The sequence below is a fragment of the Ochlerotatus camptorhynchus genome, unplaced genomic scaffold (assembly GCF_037179485.1).
Source record: "Ochlerotatus camptorhynchus isolate MF236.1 unplaced genomic scaffold, CSIRO-AGI_Acam_v1.1 ptg000114l, whole genome shotgun sequence".
Lineage (NCBI taxonomy): Eukaryota > Metazoa > Arthropoda > Insecta > Diptera > Culicidae > Ochlerotatus > Ochlerotatus camptorhynchus.
The window spans coordinates 936,353-958,918 of NW_027040604.1; the positions used below are offsets into that span (position 1 = coordinate 936,353).

Sequence of the window (22,566 nt, forward strand, 5' to 3'; positions counted from 1 at the left end):
AATGGAGGAATTACTTGTTTTTCTATGATCAGTGAAATAAGGACATATATTCAAATAGAATAAGGGTCTAGCACCTGTTGTACACGATGACTTCCCTCAATGATGACTAGGAATTTAAGACACGCTCACGCAAACCAAAAAAACCACCAGACAGGGGCAGTCTTTCCCTACCCGAAAGTTATGTTGGTTTACGTGGGCAAGTCTGATTTTCTAAAAATCATGTAGAGAAGGTATTGTTGATAAAAGTTGTTAGGCCCTTTTCCAGTTCTATCTAGAATTATTCAATCTTTATGGCTATAGCATATAGGCACCCAGGCAATAATCAACACATAAAAACCAACCACCTTACCAGTGAGCACTTTTCCTATAGCTCGTGAACTCTTCCTTATTCTTGTTCATTTAATTAATTTATTCTTCAGTTAGTAACCACTTCACCATTCTTGAAAGATTAAATTACATGTAGACAATTTGAAAATTATGTACACTGACAGACTAACTCACTTCACCCAAAAGGAATTCAATGTCGTTATTTTTTCAATAATTCAAATAAGGCCATTCATAAAAAATCGATTTATTAAGAAATGGTGATGACAATTGTAGAGGTAGGTGGCTATACTTGATTCGGGGTATGCTTGATCCACTTTCATGAGATGCGTAGCCAATGCTAAAAAGTTTTGTTTATTTCTGTAGAACTGGAAAAAGGGCCTAACAGTTTTTGAAAACAATGCCTTCTCTAGATGATTTCCAGAAACTAAAAACTCACCCACGTAAACCCACATAACCATTGGGTAGGGAAAGACTGCCCCCAACCCAGGTGTTATGTTGGTTTGCGTGGGAGTGTCTCGAATTCCTAGGCATCATCGAGAGAAGTCTTTGTTTACAAAAGCTTCTAGGCCATTTTTCTAGCTGAATCTAGATTTAAGCTAGTTGGATTCTGTTACTGCATACACCAGATTTACAAAACAACCATCATGAGGGTCAAGTCTCCCCTCGAATCAAGTATGGACACTCTCCTTTACTGTTATCTCCTCAATTTATCCGCGTTATCCAACAGTTAGTGCAGAGCAAGAAAACAGGATCCGTAACACAGCATGTATTTCTGGCTGGATGAAATCTTCGCAACACTCGCAATGTCAGATGCATGGTTTTATCGCTTTTAATGGTGCTCTGCATGCAAATCCTGGAGTGATCCACAAGTTCCACATCATACCTTCGGTAATTTTGGAGCACTACAGTACGCAGTATCATTTGGGATGAATGTGTGCAAAACTTTGCCAGACGAAACGAAACGGATTTATAATTGCTCTCTGCCGTAATTTGAAAATGTGAGTAGAATTAATAGAAGAATCAGTATCCTCTGCTTCCGAAGCGAAACCAAAATTGACTGAATTATGGTGTTAGTAGCAATAGTGCTAGAAGAAGTAGTGCATACCACAGGATGAAACTCGATTACCTTCTCGATTTAAAAAATTGGTTCTGCAGTCAAGTCAGCAAGCCACCTCACCTGGGACCACCTCCGTTGGTGAATTTGTACGAGTCCAGCATGCAGAATAAGAGTTCGCCGAGATGTGTTTGACCCCGAAAGAGACTGAATTTTGCGAGCAGGTTGCCTTCGGGCAGATAGATACGGTAAAGCCAAATATAGCATATTTACAATATAATCCATTCATGCCTTTTCCATACATTGCAATGGCGACCCGAAAAATATTGCTTCACGCACTATGTATAGCGTTGAAAAAGGTCAGCAACAATCATCCAATTCGAGGGGCATTTTAAATGACAGATTCACACAACATTGCGGAGTTCGGAACAAATAATTTAAAATTGTCTAGCAACGGCGATAACATATTAACGTTAAATATTTCTTAAGTATTTTTAAGTATTTTAAATTTTCCCAGGAATTCTAGATATTGATAAAGGTTTAAAGTGGGATGCCCCTATGGATTATGTAATTTATGTGAATGGTCTTTTCTCATTGGACGTCACATTATTGTAACCCCCCCTAATCCTGTCACAATTTGTCTACAACCCCCCTTCCATCCATAAAGTATGGACGTAATTTTTGAAAGTCCCTTTGGCGCCATTTTGCTAATGAATTGTAAAGTTCCCATTAATTCACCGTTCCGCAATGCTTGGTTGCTATTTCCAAGGGTTGCTTCGATGGTAAGTAATTGCCGTAAATTCTCACCAAGTTTCGCTGTAAATCACACGTTCATCGCAGTGTGTACGTCCTTTCAATGTCACGGACGTCGTTGTTGAAGTAAAGTTTTCCCGTCTGTCAAGATCGCTTCCTTATCGGTAACTCGATTAAGGTCTAGTCTCTTTCAGTCGGACACGCAACGTGTTGGCTCACACGTGAGGGAAATCTGAAGCCGAGACTGAAAACTCCCCGAGTTGCACTGGTAGCTACTAATTTAAAAAAAATCACTCGGCAGTGGAAAACCGGTTCGATTAAAGCGGTTTTTTCATTTTTTTTCCTCATTTAAAATCACCGTTCTGATCTTGAATGTAGTTTTTTTTTCGAGTACTTACGTCCAATGTCCATTACTGCCATTGAACCTGTAGGTTCAATGGCAGTGATGGACATTGGCTGACAACTTGATGCAGTTATATTTCGACTTGCTTGCAAGGCAAATAGAAAGGAGTCGTAATTTTACTGCTCTTGATATTGCACAACAAAAGAGCAACTGTCAATGTTTACTGATTTATGATAGAGACAATATTTACATTGAGTATACAAAAGTATTAGCACGTTTGTGTGAAAGAACCAGTGAAGTCAAACACCAGCAACAAGCCCTTTCGATTGACCCGATTGACTCATTCAAGTGGGCCCGTTGTTGATGAAAGGTAAACAAAAAATGAAAATCGATTGTGCAACCTACTAGCTGTCCGCCACAGCCTCCTCTTTGATTCGAACCCTTAGAAATTTGTTAGAGCTATGCATGACATGCTCGGATGTGTGGACTCGACACTCAAAAGGCCAGCACTTTACGCAACGTTTTTACATCTTCGTTATCTGGTTGAAAATGTCATGGTGTCTCAACCCGCCTCGGAGACCATAATAATATGCACCTAGCAGAGTAGTTCTTTGAGATAATGACAACAGCATCATCGAGTAACGTCTTCAGCAAAATAGACAACAGGAGGGTTTGAGCAAATGAGCTGACCTTCACCGAACCGGTTTCGAATCATTGCTGGTTTGCTTTCCAAAGGAAACATTTTCAAGGTTAGTTCCATCTGCTGCAGAGTAGGAAGTCATTTCCCTGTACTTCACGTGCGTGTACGGAGTTCTTTGTTTGTCGATCGGTTTCCGACTTTCAAGAATAAAGAGCGAATCGAATCTGTTGCTTGGTTAAAAAGTGTTCGGGTTGGATTTCTCGACCCAACTGTTCATGGTGAACATTTTCTAGAGTATTCTAAATGGTAATACAGTACTCGTTTGGTTTTGGCAATAAAACCACAGAACCGTTTGTTTTTGGCACCGTACCAAAATCGAACGGATTTTGAAAATAATGTGATTACAATTTAAAAAAAAGAGTAATTTTTAATAACTTCTATATCATACAGATGACTACCGGTGTGGTCCAAAATCAACGAAATCATAAATTAAACTTCAAAATAAAACCATTCGATTTTTAAACACTAAATTTTCGGGTTTGTTACCAAAATCGATCGGGTACTGTTTGATGATAAGCATAGTCATCAAAAATTAATAAAGATTTTCACATTAAATAAACCTTGTTTTTGCTTACGAACCAGATCTTCTACTCAATAAAAGGTTGATTCTACATAGTAGGCGCAGACACTGGTCGTTGTGAGCCTCAGTTGTTAGGCGTTTCACCTTGAGAGGAAAACGATCCTTTCAAACTTATGCGAAGCAGTTAAGTTGAGCCGACTGCAGCAGCCAAATGTAGGTCTTCACAAGAGTTAAGAGCTATAAGTGCTTAGCAAATTGCTCAATAATGAGCCGCGATGCTTGATGGAAGAAGAATGAGTCTTTCGGTGTATGTATGTGTGTTATTTATTGTTTGTTTGCTATGACAGCGCGTATACAAAGCACACAGGTCATCCAGAGGCTAATGCGCTTCAGCTGCTGAAAATTGAAGATATAGTTAATAGCCGTTTCGTCAAATATTCACCCACAAACTGAGATGTGATGTGATAAAAAAAAAACCCACTAATGTGTGCTGAAACCGAGACTCAACCGGTTCGTCCAAGCAGCCTTCCGAACGCTTTTTTCGCCCCTTGCTTATTGTAAACAAACAAATGCGTAAAAATCCAAAAATAATTATTTAATGGGGGGTTCCTTTTTTCATCGGCATTCGGTCCAAGTGTTGCCAGATATACCGATTTATCGGTATTTATACCGATTTTCAAACTTGATACCGATATACAGATAAGGTTTCTCAGAATACCGATTTTTGAGTTATAATACCGATTTATACCGATTTTTAATTAATAATCAAAATGATCACTGATGACTTTTACTTTTACTTATTGAAATTTAAAATGTTTGAGACTGCGTTAAAAAAAAAATCTTTAAAAATGTCTTACACTGAAAAAAGTTTTCACTTAGTTTCTATGAGGAACGCACATAGTATTTTTACAAAAACAAAAACAATGATTTTTACCTGAATATCACATAGCATTAGAAATTCTATATGAGAAACCATATAGATTTCATTGGACACATAACGTTCATGTGATTTAGTGGTGCAATTCCCAATTATGGGATCACATGAAAGTTATGTGAAATTCACATGGATATTTTCCACTGGTTATGTGACTTATTTTATGAGTGTATGCTTGATACTCTTTCGACTAATGCTTCCATTTCCTCGCCGTTTTTGGCTACCAAGGAGTCGAGAAACAGCTGATGGTAAATTCTGGAAATCGGGAAATACTTTTATTCAGTGGATAAATAGGTCCATAAAAAGTTAATTTTTGAACTTCCTGAAATTTCTTTAATTTTTCCTTGGAAGTGTCTTCCAACTTTCCCTAGGAACTTCCGTCCACCTTACGCTGTAAGGTATTTTCCGATTCCTTCCAGGAAGCTGTTTCGACTTCCCTTGGAAGCTTCTTCTGGCTTCACTCGAAAGGTTCTTCCGTCTCCTCCCGTCAGTTTTTTCAACTTCCCCGGAACTTCAGAAATGCTTCCAGAGTTTCCATTAGATTGTGGTTCCATTAGTTTCAGGAAAACTTCAGGAACTTTTCAGAAGTTCTTAAACTTAAGAATAGTTCGTAATTTTGGGTAGGTTCCAATAAATTAAAGACAGTTTCATTAACTTCTGTTCAAATCCGAGAACCCGGGAATTTGAGGAAAGCCCAGAGAACTCCAATGAACTTAAGTAAACTGAAATATTTTGGAAACTTCACAAGCCCAAAGAACTTCAAAGAAATTTAATGGTTTTCAGGATAGTTCCATTTGTTTCAGGAGAATTGAGATAACCTTAGGGAAGCATTAGGACATATACATTTAAGGAAATTTCTGAACCTTTAAATGAGTTCCGAGAAACTCAGGGACTTTCCGAAAACATCAGTTAAGATTCGAGAGGTTCATAAAAATTTTGAAACGTAAGGGAAGTTACAAGAACATTAGAAAATTTTGAGAACATTTTAAGGGAAGTTCTGTTTGTTTTATCGGCAGTTTCGAAAACTTAAAAAAATAAAAAAATGGGAAGTTCCGAGAACTTTAATGCTGATGTTCATTAATTTGAAGAAAAACAATGAAAGCGCTAAAGAAGATCCAGGGACTTTTAAAGAAGCTAAGAGATTTTCCGGTAGTTCCTTAATAATTAGGGAAGCTACGAGTACTTTGAGGATGATCAGAGAACTTCAAAACAGCCCCAGTAACTTTAGGAAAATTGCAAGAACTTTCAAGGAGTTCCAAAGAATTATGGAATGTTCCGAAAACTGCATGAACATTGTAGGCATTTCAGGGATGTTTTATAAATATCAGGAAAATTGCTGGATCAATAGAGCATGTGACGAACTTCAGGGAATATTGTGCTAACATTCACCAGAAATCTATTTCTTCCAGATATTTTCCCATCTTCTCCTTGAAGTATCTTTCGACTGTTCCGTAAGCCCTTTGGTGTCCGACTTTTTCCAGAGGTTTCTTCCAATCTACCTTAAGAAGTTTCTCCCAGTGTCTCCTGGAAGTTTCTTCTGTCTTCTCCAAGAAGTTCAATTAAAGTTCTATCGGATGTATCTATCGAGTTCTCCCAGACGTTTCTTTCGTCTGCCTCTGGAAGTTTCTCCATAAGTCACTCTCCGTAGGTTTTTTTTTCCCGACTTATTGAAATGTTTTTCCAAGCTTCTCCTAACTTCCCCTGGAAATGGTTCCTCCGGGATTGGCTTCCGATTTCCAAACTTTTCTGGCTTCTGGATTTGTTCCGAAAGTTTCTAAAAATTTTAGCCAGAAGTTTCTAAATATTTGTCTTGGAAGATCCCTGTTGGCGCTGGGATCACTGCCTCAAGTCGCGATACGTAGTGTAACCCGAACCGAACCGCGGAGTTCAACTGTCTGTTGTCATCGAATGACAGGAGCGAACGAAGAGAGAGAAGGAACATCATAAATGAAAGGAAGAAGTGGATAGTCGGTCAGCAAAACAATCTTGAGTTAATACTTAGTCATTCTAGTGAAAAGTGTGAATCCTAAATTCTTAATCTATTTGAATTAGCCTAGCCTATGAATTAGTAAATCTAAATTGAAAATCTACACAAAATTGTGAGTAAATTGTAAAATAACTAACTAAGAATAGAAAATTAAAATAGCCAAACTTACAGTTCTCATAGCGTGGAAAAACATAACCCAGCGAACAGAAACTTTCATCTGGTGAAAGCACCGAAAGTGTAAGTAACACAATGTGTAAATTGAAATTGTACTAATTAAATATACTACTTGCAGTTTAAAGCTGCACCTATCCAAAATTTGTGCTGCTCACAACCCGGTGTTCATTTCTGTTCGCCACTGTAACACACTTTAAAACTTTCGTAAGTTCACTAACATGAGTGCGAAACAAGCCAGCGATAATGCTGAGTCATCCCACACGCCGGACAGGAATCGATCGGGAGGCTGCGTGAGCTGCTCGCGCCCCGTATCGTTCGACAATTTCGTCCAATGTGACCAGTGCGACAGCTGGTGGCACATGAGCTGTGCGGGGGTGACGGAATCGGTCGCCGAGCGGGCATTTACATGCCGCAATTGCTTGCCGTTGAGTGTCAACACTAAGTCGACCAACCGGTCAGCTCGAATTGCCCTGAAGCTGCAGAAACTGGAGGAGGAGCGCGCCATTCAGCAGCGCGCCTTGGAAGCCGAGAAGCGGGCCATCGAGCAGGAGAAGAGGCTCATGCAGGAGAAATATACCCTGCTGGAGGAACAGTTGGACGAAGAACGGGACAACCAAAGCAACCGCAGCCGGGTGAGTCGACGAGCGAGTCAACAACGTGTGACACAATGGGTGCAACAGCATTCCTCGGAAATCGCGCCAGGTGAGGAAGCCGCAGGAGGATTACCGAAGTCCGACGAACCGGTCGAGCGCCGTAATCCAACGGGGTGTCAGACGGAAGTCAACCCAGTGAAGGAGCAGGAGAAGGTGATATTATCGCCGATGGATCACAATCCGGCGCAGCAGAAGCAACGACGGAAAACCTTAGTGGAAGTATCGAAGCTTTTTTGGAATCAGCAGCGGAAAACAGGCGCGATTCCCAAGACGGTTCCGGATCAGCGAGTCGAAAGTCGTATGACGACATTTATTGGTAACCCTTTCCCCTCTGAGCCCCCCGTAATTCCACCAGGTAAGCCACCACTTAATTCTACTATACATAAGGATGTTGCTCAACCGAGTCAAGATTATTCGGATATGCTAGCGAAATTGGGGATTAGTCCGACTCTCGTCAACCCGAGTCAGGCAAAATTAATTGGGACTGAGCCTGTTCTACTAGGCCATCCCGCCCCTACGGTTCCTCTCTCTTTGCCTTTGGGATGGAACCAAACCCAGTTGACTTCAACAACGGGTCCCAATGTTGGCCATATACAGCCGAGTGTGCCCGGCACTATTCCGGCACCAAGTGTGCCTCTAACTTTTCCGGCACCAAGGGTACCTCCCACTTCTTTGGTACCAAACCCGGTACCTGCCCCTTCGCAGTTAGCCGCACGACAAATAATGCCTCGCGATTTACCCCCTTTCGCCGGTGACCCCGCGGACTGGCCGATCTTTGTCAGTTCTTTCGTGAACACAACCGCCGCGTGTGGATATTCGAATGTGGAAAACCTTGCCAGATTGCAACGGTGTTTGAAAGGTGCCGCGTATGAAGCCGTGCGAAGCCGTCTTTTACTACCAGAATCAGTGCCACAAGTTATTAACACTCTCCAGCTGCTTTACGGACGTCCGGAGCTGTTAATCAACGTGCTGTTGGAAAAGGTGCGGTCAACTCCAGCGCCCAAGGCGGAACGTCTCGAAACCCTCATCGAGTTTGGGATGGCGGTGCAAAGCTTGTGTGACCACCTGGAGGCAGCGGGTCAACATGCACACCTTACGAACCCGTGTCTGCTGATGGAGTTGGTGGAAAAGTTGCCCGCCCACGTCAAGATGGAGTGGGCGAATTTCATGCAGCGGTACCCGGCGGTGAACCTTAAGACCTTCGGGGACTTCATGAATGGCGTGGTGGTGTCGGCCAGCAAGGTGACGCAGTTCACAGGAGGATTCGGGAAAGGTGCCAACGTGGAGAAGTCAAGGATGAAGCATAAGGGAACAATCAACACACATGTAAGCCAGCCGGAGCAGCCGAAGAACGAGGAGAAGCAGTGTTGCGTTTGTAAACGACGTGGACATCGTGTTCGGGATTGTGACAGTTTCAAAGCGCTCTCCATCGACAATCGTTGGAAGGAAGTGCAACACAACGAACTCTGCCGCAGCTGCTTAAATGCGCACGGGAGACGAAGTTGCCGGAATGCCAGTCAATGCGGAATCAACGGATGTACCTTTCGGCATCACCCTCTGCTTCATTCCAACCGTAGTAATCAACCATCCGGAAGAGCGACAACGCTGAGGCCAGCTTCAAATATCGAATCCGCTGGCAACCATGCGCATCGTATGTCGAATCAATCGTTACTTTTTCGCATTATTCCCGTAACACTTTACGGACCAAAGAAAACGGTGAAGACCTTCGCCTTTCTGGACGATGGGTCGTCCCTCACACTCGTTGAAGAGGAGCTCGCAAACGACATCGGCGCCAGCGGAAAAGCGGCACCACTGTGCCTAACCTGGACGGGTGATGTGTCTAGAATCGAAGCAGACTCGAAGCAGTTACAGCTGAAGGTATCAAGCGCTAACGATGGAAAGCACTACAAACTGGAGGATGTTCGTACCGTAAAGAAGCTGGCTCTGCCGGGTCAGACGCTACACATCAACGATTTCGTGGACAAGTTCAGGCATCTCAAAGGTCTTCCGCTTGCTGGATATGAGAACGCGGTCCCTCAGTTGCTGATTGGGGTCAATAACTTGCGACTTACCATTCCGTTTAAGGTGAAAGAGGGTGAAATCAACGAACCGGTCGCCGTGAAAACTCGTCTCGGCTGGTGCATATACGGAGGAGGTGGTGTTCCCTTGTCAAATACACTCAACTTCCATGCTTGTGACTGTGACCGTGAACTGCACGAAATGATGAAGGACTATTTCGCCCTCGAGGACGTCGGTGCCAAACCAGTGACAGAATTGGTTTCGGCCGAAGACAGAAGAGCTCAAGAAATTTTGGAAAAAACCACTGTACGCGTAGGCGATCGATTCGAGACCGGCTTGCTGTGGAGGTATGATGAAATTGAGTTTCCGGAGAGCTACGGAATGGCTTTGCGAAGACTCGAGTGCCTAGAACGTCGGATGGCTAGGAATCCATTGTTGAAGGAGAACATTCACCGTCAGATAGAAGAATATCAGCTGAAAGGCTACGCGCATCGAGCCAGTGAGGAAGAGTTGAAGACAACCGATCTTAAACGGGTCTGGTACCTACCACTGGGAGCGGTGGTGAATCCAAAGAAACCGGAGAAGGTGCGTCTCATCTGGGATGCCGCAGCTGTAGTTAACGGAATATCTCTCAACACACTGCTTCTCAAAGGCCCGGATCAACTTACGTCGTTGCCCGCAGTTTTGTCAAGGTTCCGACAGTATGCGGTGGCGGTCTCCGCCGATATTAAAGAGATGTTCCATCAAATGTGGATGCGTAGGATGGACCGACAATCGCTGCGTTTCCTATTTCGCAAGGATCCGACCGTTTTACCGGACATCTACGTCATGGACGTTGCGACATTCGGGGCAACCTGCTCCCCAGCGTCTGCACAATATGTCAAAAACAGAAATGCGGCAGAATTTGCCGGAGAGTATCCAAGAGCCGTTGAAGGAATCATATCCAATCACTACGTCGATGATTACCTAGACAGCTTTGGTACCGAAGCGGAAGCAGCAGATATAGCGGAGCAAGTGAAGGCAATCCATAGTAAAGGAGGTTTCCTGCTGCGGAACTGGCAAACGAATAGTATCCATGTAAAGCAACGATTGGGAGAGGCTGCGGACCCTAGCTACAGGCATATGTTTATGGATAAAACCATGGAATACGGCAGGGTGCTTGGTATGCTGTGGTTGACAGAGGAAGACGCCCTGAGCTTCTGCGCACAGATGAAGGACGACATACAGCAAATCGTGGACAGCGACTCCCGTCCCACAAAGAGGCAAGTCCTGCGGTGTCTAATGAGCTTTTTCGATCCGCTGGGATTGTTAAGCTTCATCATGGTTCAGGGCAAGATTCTGCTGCAAGATGTTTGGCGTGCTGGAACACAGTGGGATCAGGAGATAAGCGAGGAACATTGGGAACGTTGGCGGAGCTGGACTGTTCTGCTACAGCGGATATCGACCATACAAATTTCCCGATGCTATTTCCCGAACGCCACCGAGCAGAGCTACCGTCAGCTGCAATTACACGTGTTCGTCGACGCAAGCGAAGCGGCGTATGCAGCAGTGGCGTATTTTCGAATAGTCGATGCAGACGGGACACCAAGATGTGCTTTGGTGATGGCGAAAACAAAGGTGGCGCCGTTGAAACCGTTATCGATACCGCGAATGGAGTTGCAGGCCGCTACGCTTGGGACCCGATTATTGAGGTCCATTCATGAATCCCATACTGTGAAAGTTACGGAGCGATATTTGTGGTCAGACTCATCGACGGTGCTAGCCTGGTTGAGAGGGGATCCCCGCAAGTACAAACAGTACGTGGCCTGTAGGATTGGTGAAATACTGGAGCAGACGGATGTGATCGAGTGGCGGTGGGTACCGTCGAAGCAGAATCCAGCGGATTACGCAACCAAATGGGGAAGCGGGCCATCCATGGACGTCGGAGGAGTCTGGTTCCAAGGACCACCGTTTCTGCAACGGCCTGAGAAAGAATGGCCGAAACAGAAGATGTCACAAGGGGTCGTCGAGGAAGAATTACGTGGCTGTAACGTTCACGTCGAAACTGTCGTGCTCCCAGTAGTAATAGATTGTGATCGCTTCTCCAAATGGGAGCGCATGCATCGAGCAATGGCCTACGTGCACCGATACGTGGGAAATGTGAAACGGATGATCTACGGTGAAGCGAAGCATACAGGCTACCTCACTCAAGAGGAACTACGACAGGCAGAAGCGACCTTGATTCGGATGGTACAAGGGCAGACTTACCGCGAAGAACTGACAATCCTCTCAAACAACCAGAATCATCCGAGACCACACCCAGAAGGGTTGAGCAAGCACAGTGTGCTGTATCAGTTGACGCCGTTCATCGACGACACCGGGATTCTACGGGTGGATGGGCGAATCGGAGCAGCAGAAAATGTAAGCAACGAAGTGAAATTTCCAGCGATCCTGCCCAACAATCACCGGGTGACGGATCTGATCGTAGACGCTTATCATAGGAAGTATCGACACGCCAATTCGGAGACCGTAGTGAATGAGATACGGCAGCGGTATCATGTGTCCCGCCTTCGAACAGTTGTCCGGAGAATCGTCAACGTGTGCACAATGTGCAAAATTCGTAAAGCAGTACCTCACATTCCACGAATGGCCTCACTTCCTCCGGCCCGCTTAGCTTCATACGCAAGACCATTCACCTACGTTGGCCTGGACTTGTTTGGACCATTGTTAGTGAAGGTCGGTCGCAGCAACGCAAAAAGGTGGATAGCGCTCTTCACCTGCCTCACTGTTCGAGCAGTGCACTGCGAAGTAGTGTACAGTCTGTCAACTGATGCTTGCCTCAAGAGCATCCGTCGCTTCGTGGGTCGTCGTGGTGCTCCAGCCGAAATCTACACAGACAACGGAACAAACTTCCACGGCGCTGAGCGGGTGCTGATGAGACAGCTTCAACAAGGTCTTGCCGCGACCGTGACTAATACGACAACTAAATGGTACTTCATTCCTCCATCTTCACCCCACATGGGCGGAGCGTGGGAACGCATGGTGCGTTCGATCAAGCAAGCGATGATGGGCGCAAACAGTAGTGACCGGAAGCTCGACGACGAATCGCTGAATACGTTTGTTATCGAAGCGGAGTCGATCGTCAACAGCCGTCCACTCACTTACCTGCCCTTGGACGCGGAAGAAAGTGAAGCACTGACTCCGAACCATTTCCTGCTAGGAAACTCAACCGGGGTGCGACAACCAGTAGCGGAGCCGACCGATAGCTCGGTAGCAGTGAAGAATTCCTGGAACCTGATCAACCATCAACTCGACTGTTTTTGGAGGCGCTGGACTCGAGAGATGCTGCCGACCCTGACCAGGAGAACAAAGTGGTTCGGCGATGAGAGGGCTGTCGCTACCGGCGACCTAGTGCTGATCGTGGAGGACAGCAAGAGGAACAGCTGGATCAGGGGACGAGTGATGGAGGTTGTGCCTGGGGGTGACGGAAGGATCCGTCAGGCTATCATAAGAACTGCGAAGGGGCTGCTGCGTAGGCCTGTCGCAAAGCTAGCTATTCTGGACATAGTAGATAGTGGTAAAACTGGAACTGGTGGCCAGTGTTACGGGGGGGAGGATGTTGGCGCTGGGATCACTGCCTCAAGTCGCGATACGTAGTGTAACCCGAACCGAACCGCGGAGTTCAACTGTCTGTTGTCATCGAATGACAGGAGCGAACGAAGAGAGAGAAGGAACATCATAAATGAAAGGAAGAAGTGGATAGTCGGTCAGCAAAACAATCTTGAGTTAATACTTAGTCATTCTAGTGAAAAGTGTGAATCCTAAATTCTTAATCTATTTGAATTAGCCTAGCCTATGAATTAGTAAATCTAAATTGAAAATCTACACAAAATTGTGAGTAAATTGTAAAATAACTAACTAAGAATAGAAAATTAAAATAGCCAAACTTACAGTTCTCATAGCGTGGAAAAACATAACCCAGCGAACAGAAACTTTCATCTGGTGAAAGCACCGAAAGTGTAAGTAACACAATGTGTAAATTGAAATTGTACTAATTAAATATACTACTTGCAGTTTAAAGCTGCACCTATCCAAAATTTGTGCTGCTCACAACCCGGTGTTCATTTCTGTTCGCCACTGTAACAATCCCCATCGGATGTTTTTTTAAAGATATTTTTTAGAACTTCCTTCAAACTTTCTCAACAAGATCTTCTTTATTCTTCCGCTGGAAATTTTGTCGGTACCATTAAGAGACTAATTCAAATATTTTCCAGAAGTTTCTTCCGACTTACATGGAAAGTACATCTTTCGATTTTAGTCCAAAATTGAAAAAAAAAAAATACAATCAATGAAAATAGTTATTACCGATAAATACCGATTTTTTAATCATTTGATACCGATAATCATGAAAACAATCTGGCAACGCTGATTCGGTCAGCAATTTGAACCTCCATGAAGAATAATTGAAGCTTTGCGCTCCACGATGAGCAGTTGGCAAAAACAAAATAAGAAGTGTTATGCAGTGTTGTTAGTTTTTTCACGCAGTGCAATCCGTAGATTGGAGAATTTGTTTTTACTGTAGTTATAATTGCCACATCTGCCGAAAATGTGTATTTCCCAAGCGTTGACAGACGACAGTATTTTGCAGTCCAGTGCGCAAAACAGTCAGGTTCAATGAGTAATTTTCTTATGAATACGAACTGCCATCTGCCTCGTGAGAGTCTGAATGATTGAGAGGTAAACGAGTCACTGATAACCGAGCACTCAGTCAGCACGTTGAATTTTCCGTGATGGTACCCAATTCTAGTTTTGAATGACTGAGTGTACAATTTCTATGGCAAAATGCCTTAATTACATGCTGTGTGAGCAAAAAGGCAAGTGGTGCGAGTCGGCTGTTCGTGCGTGACTGAATGTTTTGCTGGCTCTTTCATTGCCTCGTCCTTTACCGTTTGGCACAAACGGTCTGGACAGAGCAATTGATTGAATAGTGCAGTGCTTTCACACTCAGCCTGAGCAGTCAATAATTTTACGCTCTGATCCAGTCAGTAATTTTACCGAGTTTTTGAATTGCGGAACTGTTCGGTAAAATTTTTAAAATCTGTTAAAAATGCCAAGTTGGGAAAATGTGTTACGAAAATTTACAGACTCACTTCTGTGAACCCCGTTTAATGATGAAAAATAAAATTTGTCGATTTTATCGAATCTTTACGAACCACGGTTATTTGAATTTAAACCGAGTTTTTCAGTAATTCAAAAACCCAGTAAAAATACTGACTTCTGTAAAAAAATCTAAGTGTATATGGATCATAGATTCGATTCAACATTGCGTCTAATGTTTTTGTTTTGAGTATTTTAGCCACCGTAAATTTTTTATAAGGCATAGGGCAAACTTATGAATATTGATAGTTTAATCCGCTGAGTATAGAGTTTGTTCTGCGCGTTTAAAAAAAACCTAATAGTTTATCAAAATTCATAAACCTGACCACACTGGTTATGTTTGGTTTGCATCTAAGAGGAAGAAGATACAACTGGCTTCTTTTTGTCTGTGACGTGTTCTTCTTCTCTCGCGGAAATGACCGTGCAAAAACGATTACATTATGGGCGACGCAGTCGACTGTCAAAATAGATTCCCTGTTGTAAAAATTCTCGCGTTTCTATACGTTCGCGCTGGTTCGCGTTTGACAGAACATTGGTTCATAAAAGTCCCCCTATTGTCTGCTCTTCCTCTTAGGTTTGCATCATGACACCGTTTTTCTCTCGATCACCGAGTCACGACGACGCGCAATAGTTGCTCAGTAGGTTGCCCGCCATGCTTAGTGATTCAGTGACGTCAATGCGGCGGCTCTTTCCAAAAGGCTAATGATCGAGAAGGTTAAACCAAACGGAATTTTTTTTCTGGTCGATATTGTGGTTGGGTGGAATTTTTTTTTCTATAAATACTTTAAGCGGTAACATGGTTCCAAAGTTCCAGGATGTTATGGTGAGTGAAATAAGCGGATGCTGTTAGAATGTTGCTAATCTCGATTATCACCTTCATTTGATTCTCCGTTCTTCATAAGAGTAAATAAGATAGCAACCAATGGGAGCCAAAACAAGCCCGCAGAACTGTCAAAATACGTGGGTGAGCAAAGGGGACGGGGACATTTAGCCATTTAGGTTAGTTTCCGTGCGCAGAATCTATTCATGAAGAGAAATAGGAGCGTTTATTCCTCTTTGAAAACTCCATTGCAACTGATGTGATTTACGTTGAGTCTGTAATTGTGACCAATAAATGAGGTACAAATTGTTTAACAATTAGAAATCGGCCTGAAATTTCTACACTGCAAATACAATTCATGTAATATTTTATGTTTGTATGTATGTATGTATGTATGTATGTATGTAAGTAGCCACCATCCTAGCTTGGATCTTGCCCTGCATGCGGCTCCACTCAACAGCAACTCATCATTCTGAATTCAACATACTGCTGTATGAAGGGCCAAAAAGAGTTGGACGGACCCGTAAGCAGAGACACTTACGCGAAACCCGCGGGAATAAGAGAATCTCCTTCCAACAATATGATCCAACAAAACGAATAACAAAATTCGCAATACATGTTAAGCTTTCCACGGGATGTTTTGTTCAAGAAGAGCGCGTCAAATTTATTGCAACTGTTGGAGTGAAATGTAACTATCTAAAATGACATTACACATTCCCTCCTAGACTCCGGTTGGAACTCCACTCCAATATCCAGTTACAACTTCAATGATGCCCTGATGCTCCCTCCCGTCCCAGTATTTTTTGTAATATACAGTATAATTTAAATATATAGCAATGGCATCATTTTGCATCTTCATATCGCCATTTTGAATCCAGCCTTATTTTTGAAAAGGGCAATCGTTTTTTGAGAAAATTTGTTTTTTTAAGATTTTATTTGAAAAAAAAGTTGAGTACTTTTTCAGAGTGCATACATTTTGAAATAGTCTCATCTATTATCTGCAATATTGCCGAAGACACCAAACAGATCGTACAAACATTTTTCGAGTAAAAATTTTCTGAAGATTAGCTTGATATTTTTTCTATAGGCCCTTTTCAAAAATAAGACTGGAATCAAATTGGCGCTATGAAAATGCAAAATGGCATAGTCGGTGATAAGAAACGTTTCTCCAAATTTTCAAATTTTCAACCAAACCAAAAAATACAAAATAAACCGATTTGCGAATTCGTAGGGAATCGCTCAAATGCAAATTCAATTCACGTAATATTCACCTGAAAAAGTACGTAGATATTTTCCATAGTTCTCCTGAAAAGGTGAATATGACGTGTTAATTGACGTTCCGATAATCGTCAAATCGGCTTCACTTAAAAGTTACGTGAATTTCTTTTTTTTTTATAATTCTTTTATTTGTACAGGCTCAATCGAATAAACTTTACAGAGCCGAGTTATCCTTTGCGTTATACATTATTACTGTCTTAAATTTAAAGTTAAATGAACTGGACCGAGTACTCGCGGTTGTCTCGAGGTTAGTGGAGATTTACAATTTATTTGATGGGAAAAGGGAAGAAGGAGGTTTGAAATGTGGTTTACGATACAATTATTTAATTAATCCTAAAGCATGAAATTATTTCTATTCATCTTGAAAACAAACATTGAAAAAAAAAACCCACACGTACAAAATACAAACTAAACACAAGGTTAATCAAACTTACAATCTAAGGTTAATATCCTTAAAGTAAACATATATGAGTTTCATAAACTCCAGATCGCGTCTAGCCAAAATATCCCGAACTGGAACATTAGGTTGTCTACCTCGAGCCCGAAGGGAATCATAAAAATGAGATCTGACTCCACGATACTCCGCACAAGACCAAAGGATGTGATCAGCGTCCTGGTAACCTTGTCCACATTCACAGAGATTGCTGTCTCCCAACCCCACACGGAACAAGTGAGCGTTTAGACAATAGTGATTGGACATGAGACGAGACATCACGCGTATGAAGTCTCGACTCAAGTCCAACCCTTTGAACCATGCAAACTTCGACACCTTAGGGATAATTGAATGTAGCCATCGTCCCAAGCTCCCTTCACTCCATTGATGTTGCCAGCTAACGAGTGACTGCTGACGATAAATAGAAAAAAAAAATTCACTATAATTTCACAGGCGATTTGTCGATCATATATGTCGCCTTCCATAGCGCCCACCTTCGCAAGTGAATCCGCCTTCTCATTGCCCAAAATTGAGCAATGCGAAGGGACCCACGCGAAGGTGATGATGAAAGAGCGCACGGATAAAGCACTAAGCAGTTCTCGTATTTTCAAGAGAAAATACGAGAAGTGCTTTACCGGCCTAATGGAACGGATAGCCTCGACAGAACTGAGACTATCCGTAAAAATAAAGTAGTGGTGTGGAAGAAGTGAAGCAATAGTTTCCAAAGTGTAGTGAATTGCTGCCAGTTCAGCCACATACACAGAACAAGGAGCTTCAAGTTTTCGAGAGGCGCTATGAAATTCATTAAATACACCAAAACCAGCGGACTCCTCTATTAGAGATCCATCTGTGAAAAACGTTCTTGCAGAATCAACATGGCCAAACTTTGCAGCGTATAATGACGGAGCAATCATAGGACGATGATGCTCTGGAATTCCGCGGATTTCCTGCGTCATAGATAAATCAAAATTCACTGAATTGCCGAAATCGGAGAAGACTACACGATTGGGAATATTTCTTGAAAGGCTGTGTTAAATATAGGTAGTACAAAGTCATCAAACATGTTGGAGGATTTAGTCCAGAAGCTTTTCAAAGTTTTCGATCCCCAGTGGGTTCATTACTTCGCAACGGGTGAGGAGCCTCAGAGATAACTCTGAAAAACGGATGGATAGTGGCAACATGCCCGCCAGCACTTCGAGACTCATAGTATGAGTCGAGTGCATGCATCCTAACGCGATACGAAGACAACGATACTGGATCCGTTCCAGCTTGATGATGTGTGTTTTAGCTGCCGACTGGAAGCAAAAACTACCGTACTCTAAAACCGTTAAAATCGTTGTCCGGTACAACGTCAGAAGATCTTGTGGATGGGCTCCCCACCACGTTCCGGTAATTGATCGAAGGAAATTGATCCTTAGTTGGCATTTTCGTCTCAGATACTCAATGTGGGATCTCCAGGTGCATTTGGAATCGAACCAGACCCCGAGATATTTAAAAGACATGGAATGAGTGATCGGTTTACCCAAAAGTTGAAGCTTCGGTTGTGCTGGGCTATGCTTCCTAGAAAAAACGACCAACTCAGTTTTCTCCGAGGAGAATTCGATACCTAGCTGAATAGCCCAAGTAGACAAATTGTCCAAGGTATCCTGTAAGGGTCCTTGCAGGTCAACCTCTTTTGGCCCTGTGATAGACACTACGCCGTCATCTGCAAGTTGTCTCAACGTGCAATTGTCACTAAGACAATTGTCAATTTCTCTAACGTAGAAATTGTACAAAAGGGGGCTTAAACATGAGCCTTGGGGGAGACCCATGTAGCTAAATCGAAAAGCTGTAGAGTTTCCATGAGAAAAGCTCATATGTTTTTCTGACAGCAAATTGTACAAAAAATTATTCATTAATGGAGACAATCCACAAGCGTGGAGTTTCTCTGAAAGAACTTCAACGGATACTGAATCAAAAGCCCCCTTGATATCCAAGAACACAGAAGCCATTTGCTCTTTCTTAGCAAAAGCTAACTGAATTTCCGAGGAAAGCAACGCGAGACAGTCGTTCGTTCCCTTACCCCTACGGAAACCAAATTGAGTATCTGAAAGAAGGTGGTTCGTCTCAACCCATTTGTCGAGGCGAAAAAGGATCATTTTCTCCATCAATTTCTGAATACACGACAGCATCGCGATGGGCCGATACGAATTGTGATCCGACGCGGGTTTATCAGGCTTTTTAATGGCTATCACCCTTACTCGTCTCCAATCGTCGGGAACAATATTGAACTCCAAGAACTGATTGTACAAGTTCAACATGCGCCTCTTAGCGACGCCTGGGAGGTTTTTCAGCAAGTTGAACTTGATTCTATCAGATCCCGGGGCAGAATTGCCACACGAAAGGAGAGCGAGTGAAAGTTCCACCATTGAAAAAGGCTGACTGATTTCGTCTACCGAATTCGCGGTTTCGCGAGGAATCAAGTGCGACGGCACGGAATCCGGACACACTTTTCGCGCGAATTTAAGAATCCATTGATCCGAGCATTCCTCGCTTTCGTTGTTAGTAGACCGGTTACGCATTCTTCGCGCCGTACTCCAAAGCGTATTCATAGACGTTTCGCGCGACAATCCGTCTACAAACTGCCGTCAGTAACCCCGTTTTTTGGCCTTGATGAGGCTCTTGAGTTCGCGTTCAAGAGATGTGTACGCGTCGAAATGCTCGCGTGTTCCGCGTTTCCGAAAAAGTTTAAACGCGTCGGACTTTTTACGGTAAACCTCCGTGCATTGTTGATCCCACCAGAGCGATGGTGTTTTCTTACGGATTGACGATCGCGGCAATGGTCGTGTTTGAGCTTGAAGTGCGCTGTCGACGATGAGATTAGAGAGGAAATTATATTCCTCCAACGGCGGAAGCTCTTCCACTGACGATACTGTATCGTCTATCGCGGATTGGAACTTAGTCCAATCGATGTTACGGGTTAGATCAACGGATTCTGACGAGTTGAACCCACTGGCAATCGAAATTTTGATCGGCAGATGATCACTACCGTGCGGATCCTGGATTACATGCCAAGTGCAATCCAACGATAGTGAATTGGAGCAAAATGTGAGGTCTAAATAAAAATAAGGCTACCATTCGAGGATGGACCAGCCAAACGTGTTACTTCTCCATTGTTAAGTATTGTCATGTTGAAGTTGTCGCAGAGATCATAAATCAAAGTAGAACGGTTATCATCGTACAGCTCCCCCCAGCCTGTACCGTGGGAGTTAAAATCTCCCATGATCAACCATGGAGCGGGAAGTACCGCACATATGTCGAAAAGTTGTTTGCGATTAACAGAGACTCTAGGAGCAATATATACAGAAGCAATACAAAGGCTCTTACCTTTAATGGTAGCCTGACATGCGACAACTTCAATACCGGGGAATTCGGGAAGATTCACTCTATAGAAGGAATGGCACTTTTTGATCCCCAAAAGTACCCCTCCTCCACGTGAATCCTCACGATCCAATCGAATAATGTTAAAATCATAAAAAGGGAGATCAATTTCTGAAGAGAGCCATGTTTCACAGAGGGCAAATGCATCGCAATTATTGTTATGGACTAAATACTTGAACGAATCTAATTTCGGAATAAGACTTCGACAATTCCACTGTACAACAGTGATCAAATCCCCGACCTCGTTTGGAAAATTATCCATCGAAGGAGATGATAGCTGCAAGAAGGGGCCATTTTGAAGTCAATTGCTTCAAGAAGGATTTCACAGTGGGAAGCAATGTGAGAACAATGCTTTTCAGAGGATCAGAAATGTTGAGGTATTTGAGAATACCGTCCACAATGTCATCAAATGAGAACAACCCAGATGAAGAAGGGGTTTCTGTTCTTAAAATTGGGGCATCAGGGGTTTTGGATGTCCCCGGAAGAGGTGGAAAATCCTGGGTATAGTCAGTTCTGCGGAATCCAGGAGGAGTAGAAGTCTCCTTTTTTCCACCACTCCTTGATTTGGGCAAGCTGATTTGGGGTTCTTTATTTGCAACAATCCGCGAACGGATGCGCATTCGTTTCCGTGCAGAAACTTCCGGAAAACTGAAAGAAGTTCCCTCCTCAGCCAAGTCAGAGTCAGTCTCGTCATCTGACAAAAGAGAAAAGGGATTTTTGTCAGTGGTCGATGGCGTGGCTGTCTTAAGCATTTCTGCAAAAGACCGCCTGGAACGTTCCTTAAGGGAGCGTTTCATTTTGTCCCCGAGCTGTTTGTACGCCGGGCACGACGAGAGAGCATGAGGAGGAGTTCCATTGCAGTACACGCATTTTGGTGCAGTAGCTGCGCAGGCGCCATCCTCATGTTTCTCCCCGCATGTGGAGCAGCGTGCCTTGTTGCCGCAGTGGGAGGCCGTATGTCCCAACCGCTTACAATTCTGGCAGTTCATGACCCGAGGTACAAACAACCGCACAGGAAGACGAAGTTTTCCCAGCTCGATGTATTGAGGAAGGGCAGATCCAGAAACGGTCACCCGAAACGAGTCCGTGGGGTTAAAACTCTTTTTACTCTCGCTGAGCGATACTGACTTCATTCTATGAACGGCCAGTATCTTTACCGGAGGAAGCAAGGGGTTCTTGAATCGGCCAACCGCTTGCTTCTCCAGTATCTCGGGGTTCAGGCTCGCCTCAGTGACCACGCCTTCGATCTCCACATCAGAGGCTGGAATGTACACCCTATATTCCAGTGTGAAAAACTGGGAAACAGCAATTTCATTGGCCTGTTTCAGGTTAGCGACGGTCACACGAAGTTTGTTGTGCCTAACCTTCGTTATTTCGGTCACGGCAGAGAATCGCTTTGTCAGATCATCAGATATCTGAACAACATTCAAGGGTTTGTTTTTGGGCTGAAAATAGACAACCCATGGGCCAGTCGAGTCATTCGGGTAGGCCCGCAATCTGGAGCTTTTCTCAGCCTGCCCATTGTCAGACTGAGACGACGAACCATGGATGACATCATCATTTTTCTGAGATGATTGGTCATCCATGTCGTCTTCTGACAAAACATCCATTTTGTTCAACTAGTGGGAGCGCAAAACGCTCTCCCACTGAACGCACAGACACAATACACAGAATACAATACAAACACAGAAATACAAAATGAAAATTTAACTAATGGGGGAGGAAAAGAAACAAAAAAAAAACAAAAACTTATCTGATAATTCTATACTACTACCACCGAGCGTTATATGTGTAGGCGTTTACACAGATGGAAGAGACGCGCTGCGTGGATGACCTTCGTTGTGGTGCACTTGATCGAGGCTCGGTACTCAGCGCACACAGGCGCACGATGATTGATGAACGATGTAGATGTAGAAACGGGTGCTCACACTCGATGATGATGATACGTGAGCGGGTATGCGTAAGCGCGTATGCGTGACAACGCAACGATGATGCCCAAATTTGTTTGCGAATTT

At 43.5% G+C, this 22,566-nt stretch overlaps 2 protein-coding genes across 2 annotated transcripts in view; both read left to right on the forward strand.

Moving 5' to 3' along the window:
- The window catches only part of LOC135699737 (long-chain fatty acid transport protein 4-like), a 78,091-nt gene that overhangs the window by 17,816 nt on the left and 37,709 nt on the right, over window positions 1–22,566 (forward strand). The window lies entirely within an intron of this gene.
- LOC135699685 (uncharacterized) lies at window positions 6,751–13,100 on the forward strand. The gene is made up of 2 exons (XM_065219977.1): window positions 6,751–6,855; window positions 6,911–13,100. Exon 2 carries the CDS (start codon window positions 7,011–7,013, stop codon window positions 13,098–13,100), a length of 6,090 nt encoding a protein of 2,029 aa, XP_065076049.1. The 5' UTR covers window positions 6,751–6,855; window positions 6,911–7,010.

Excerpts from the sequence above, each read along its gene's own strand:
- LOC135699685 (XM_065219977.1), top strand. The coding sequence starts at position 7,011 with ATGAGTGCGAAACAAGCCAGCGATAATGCTGAGTCATCCCACACGCCG.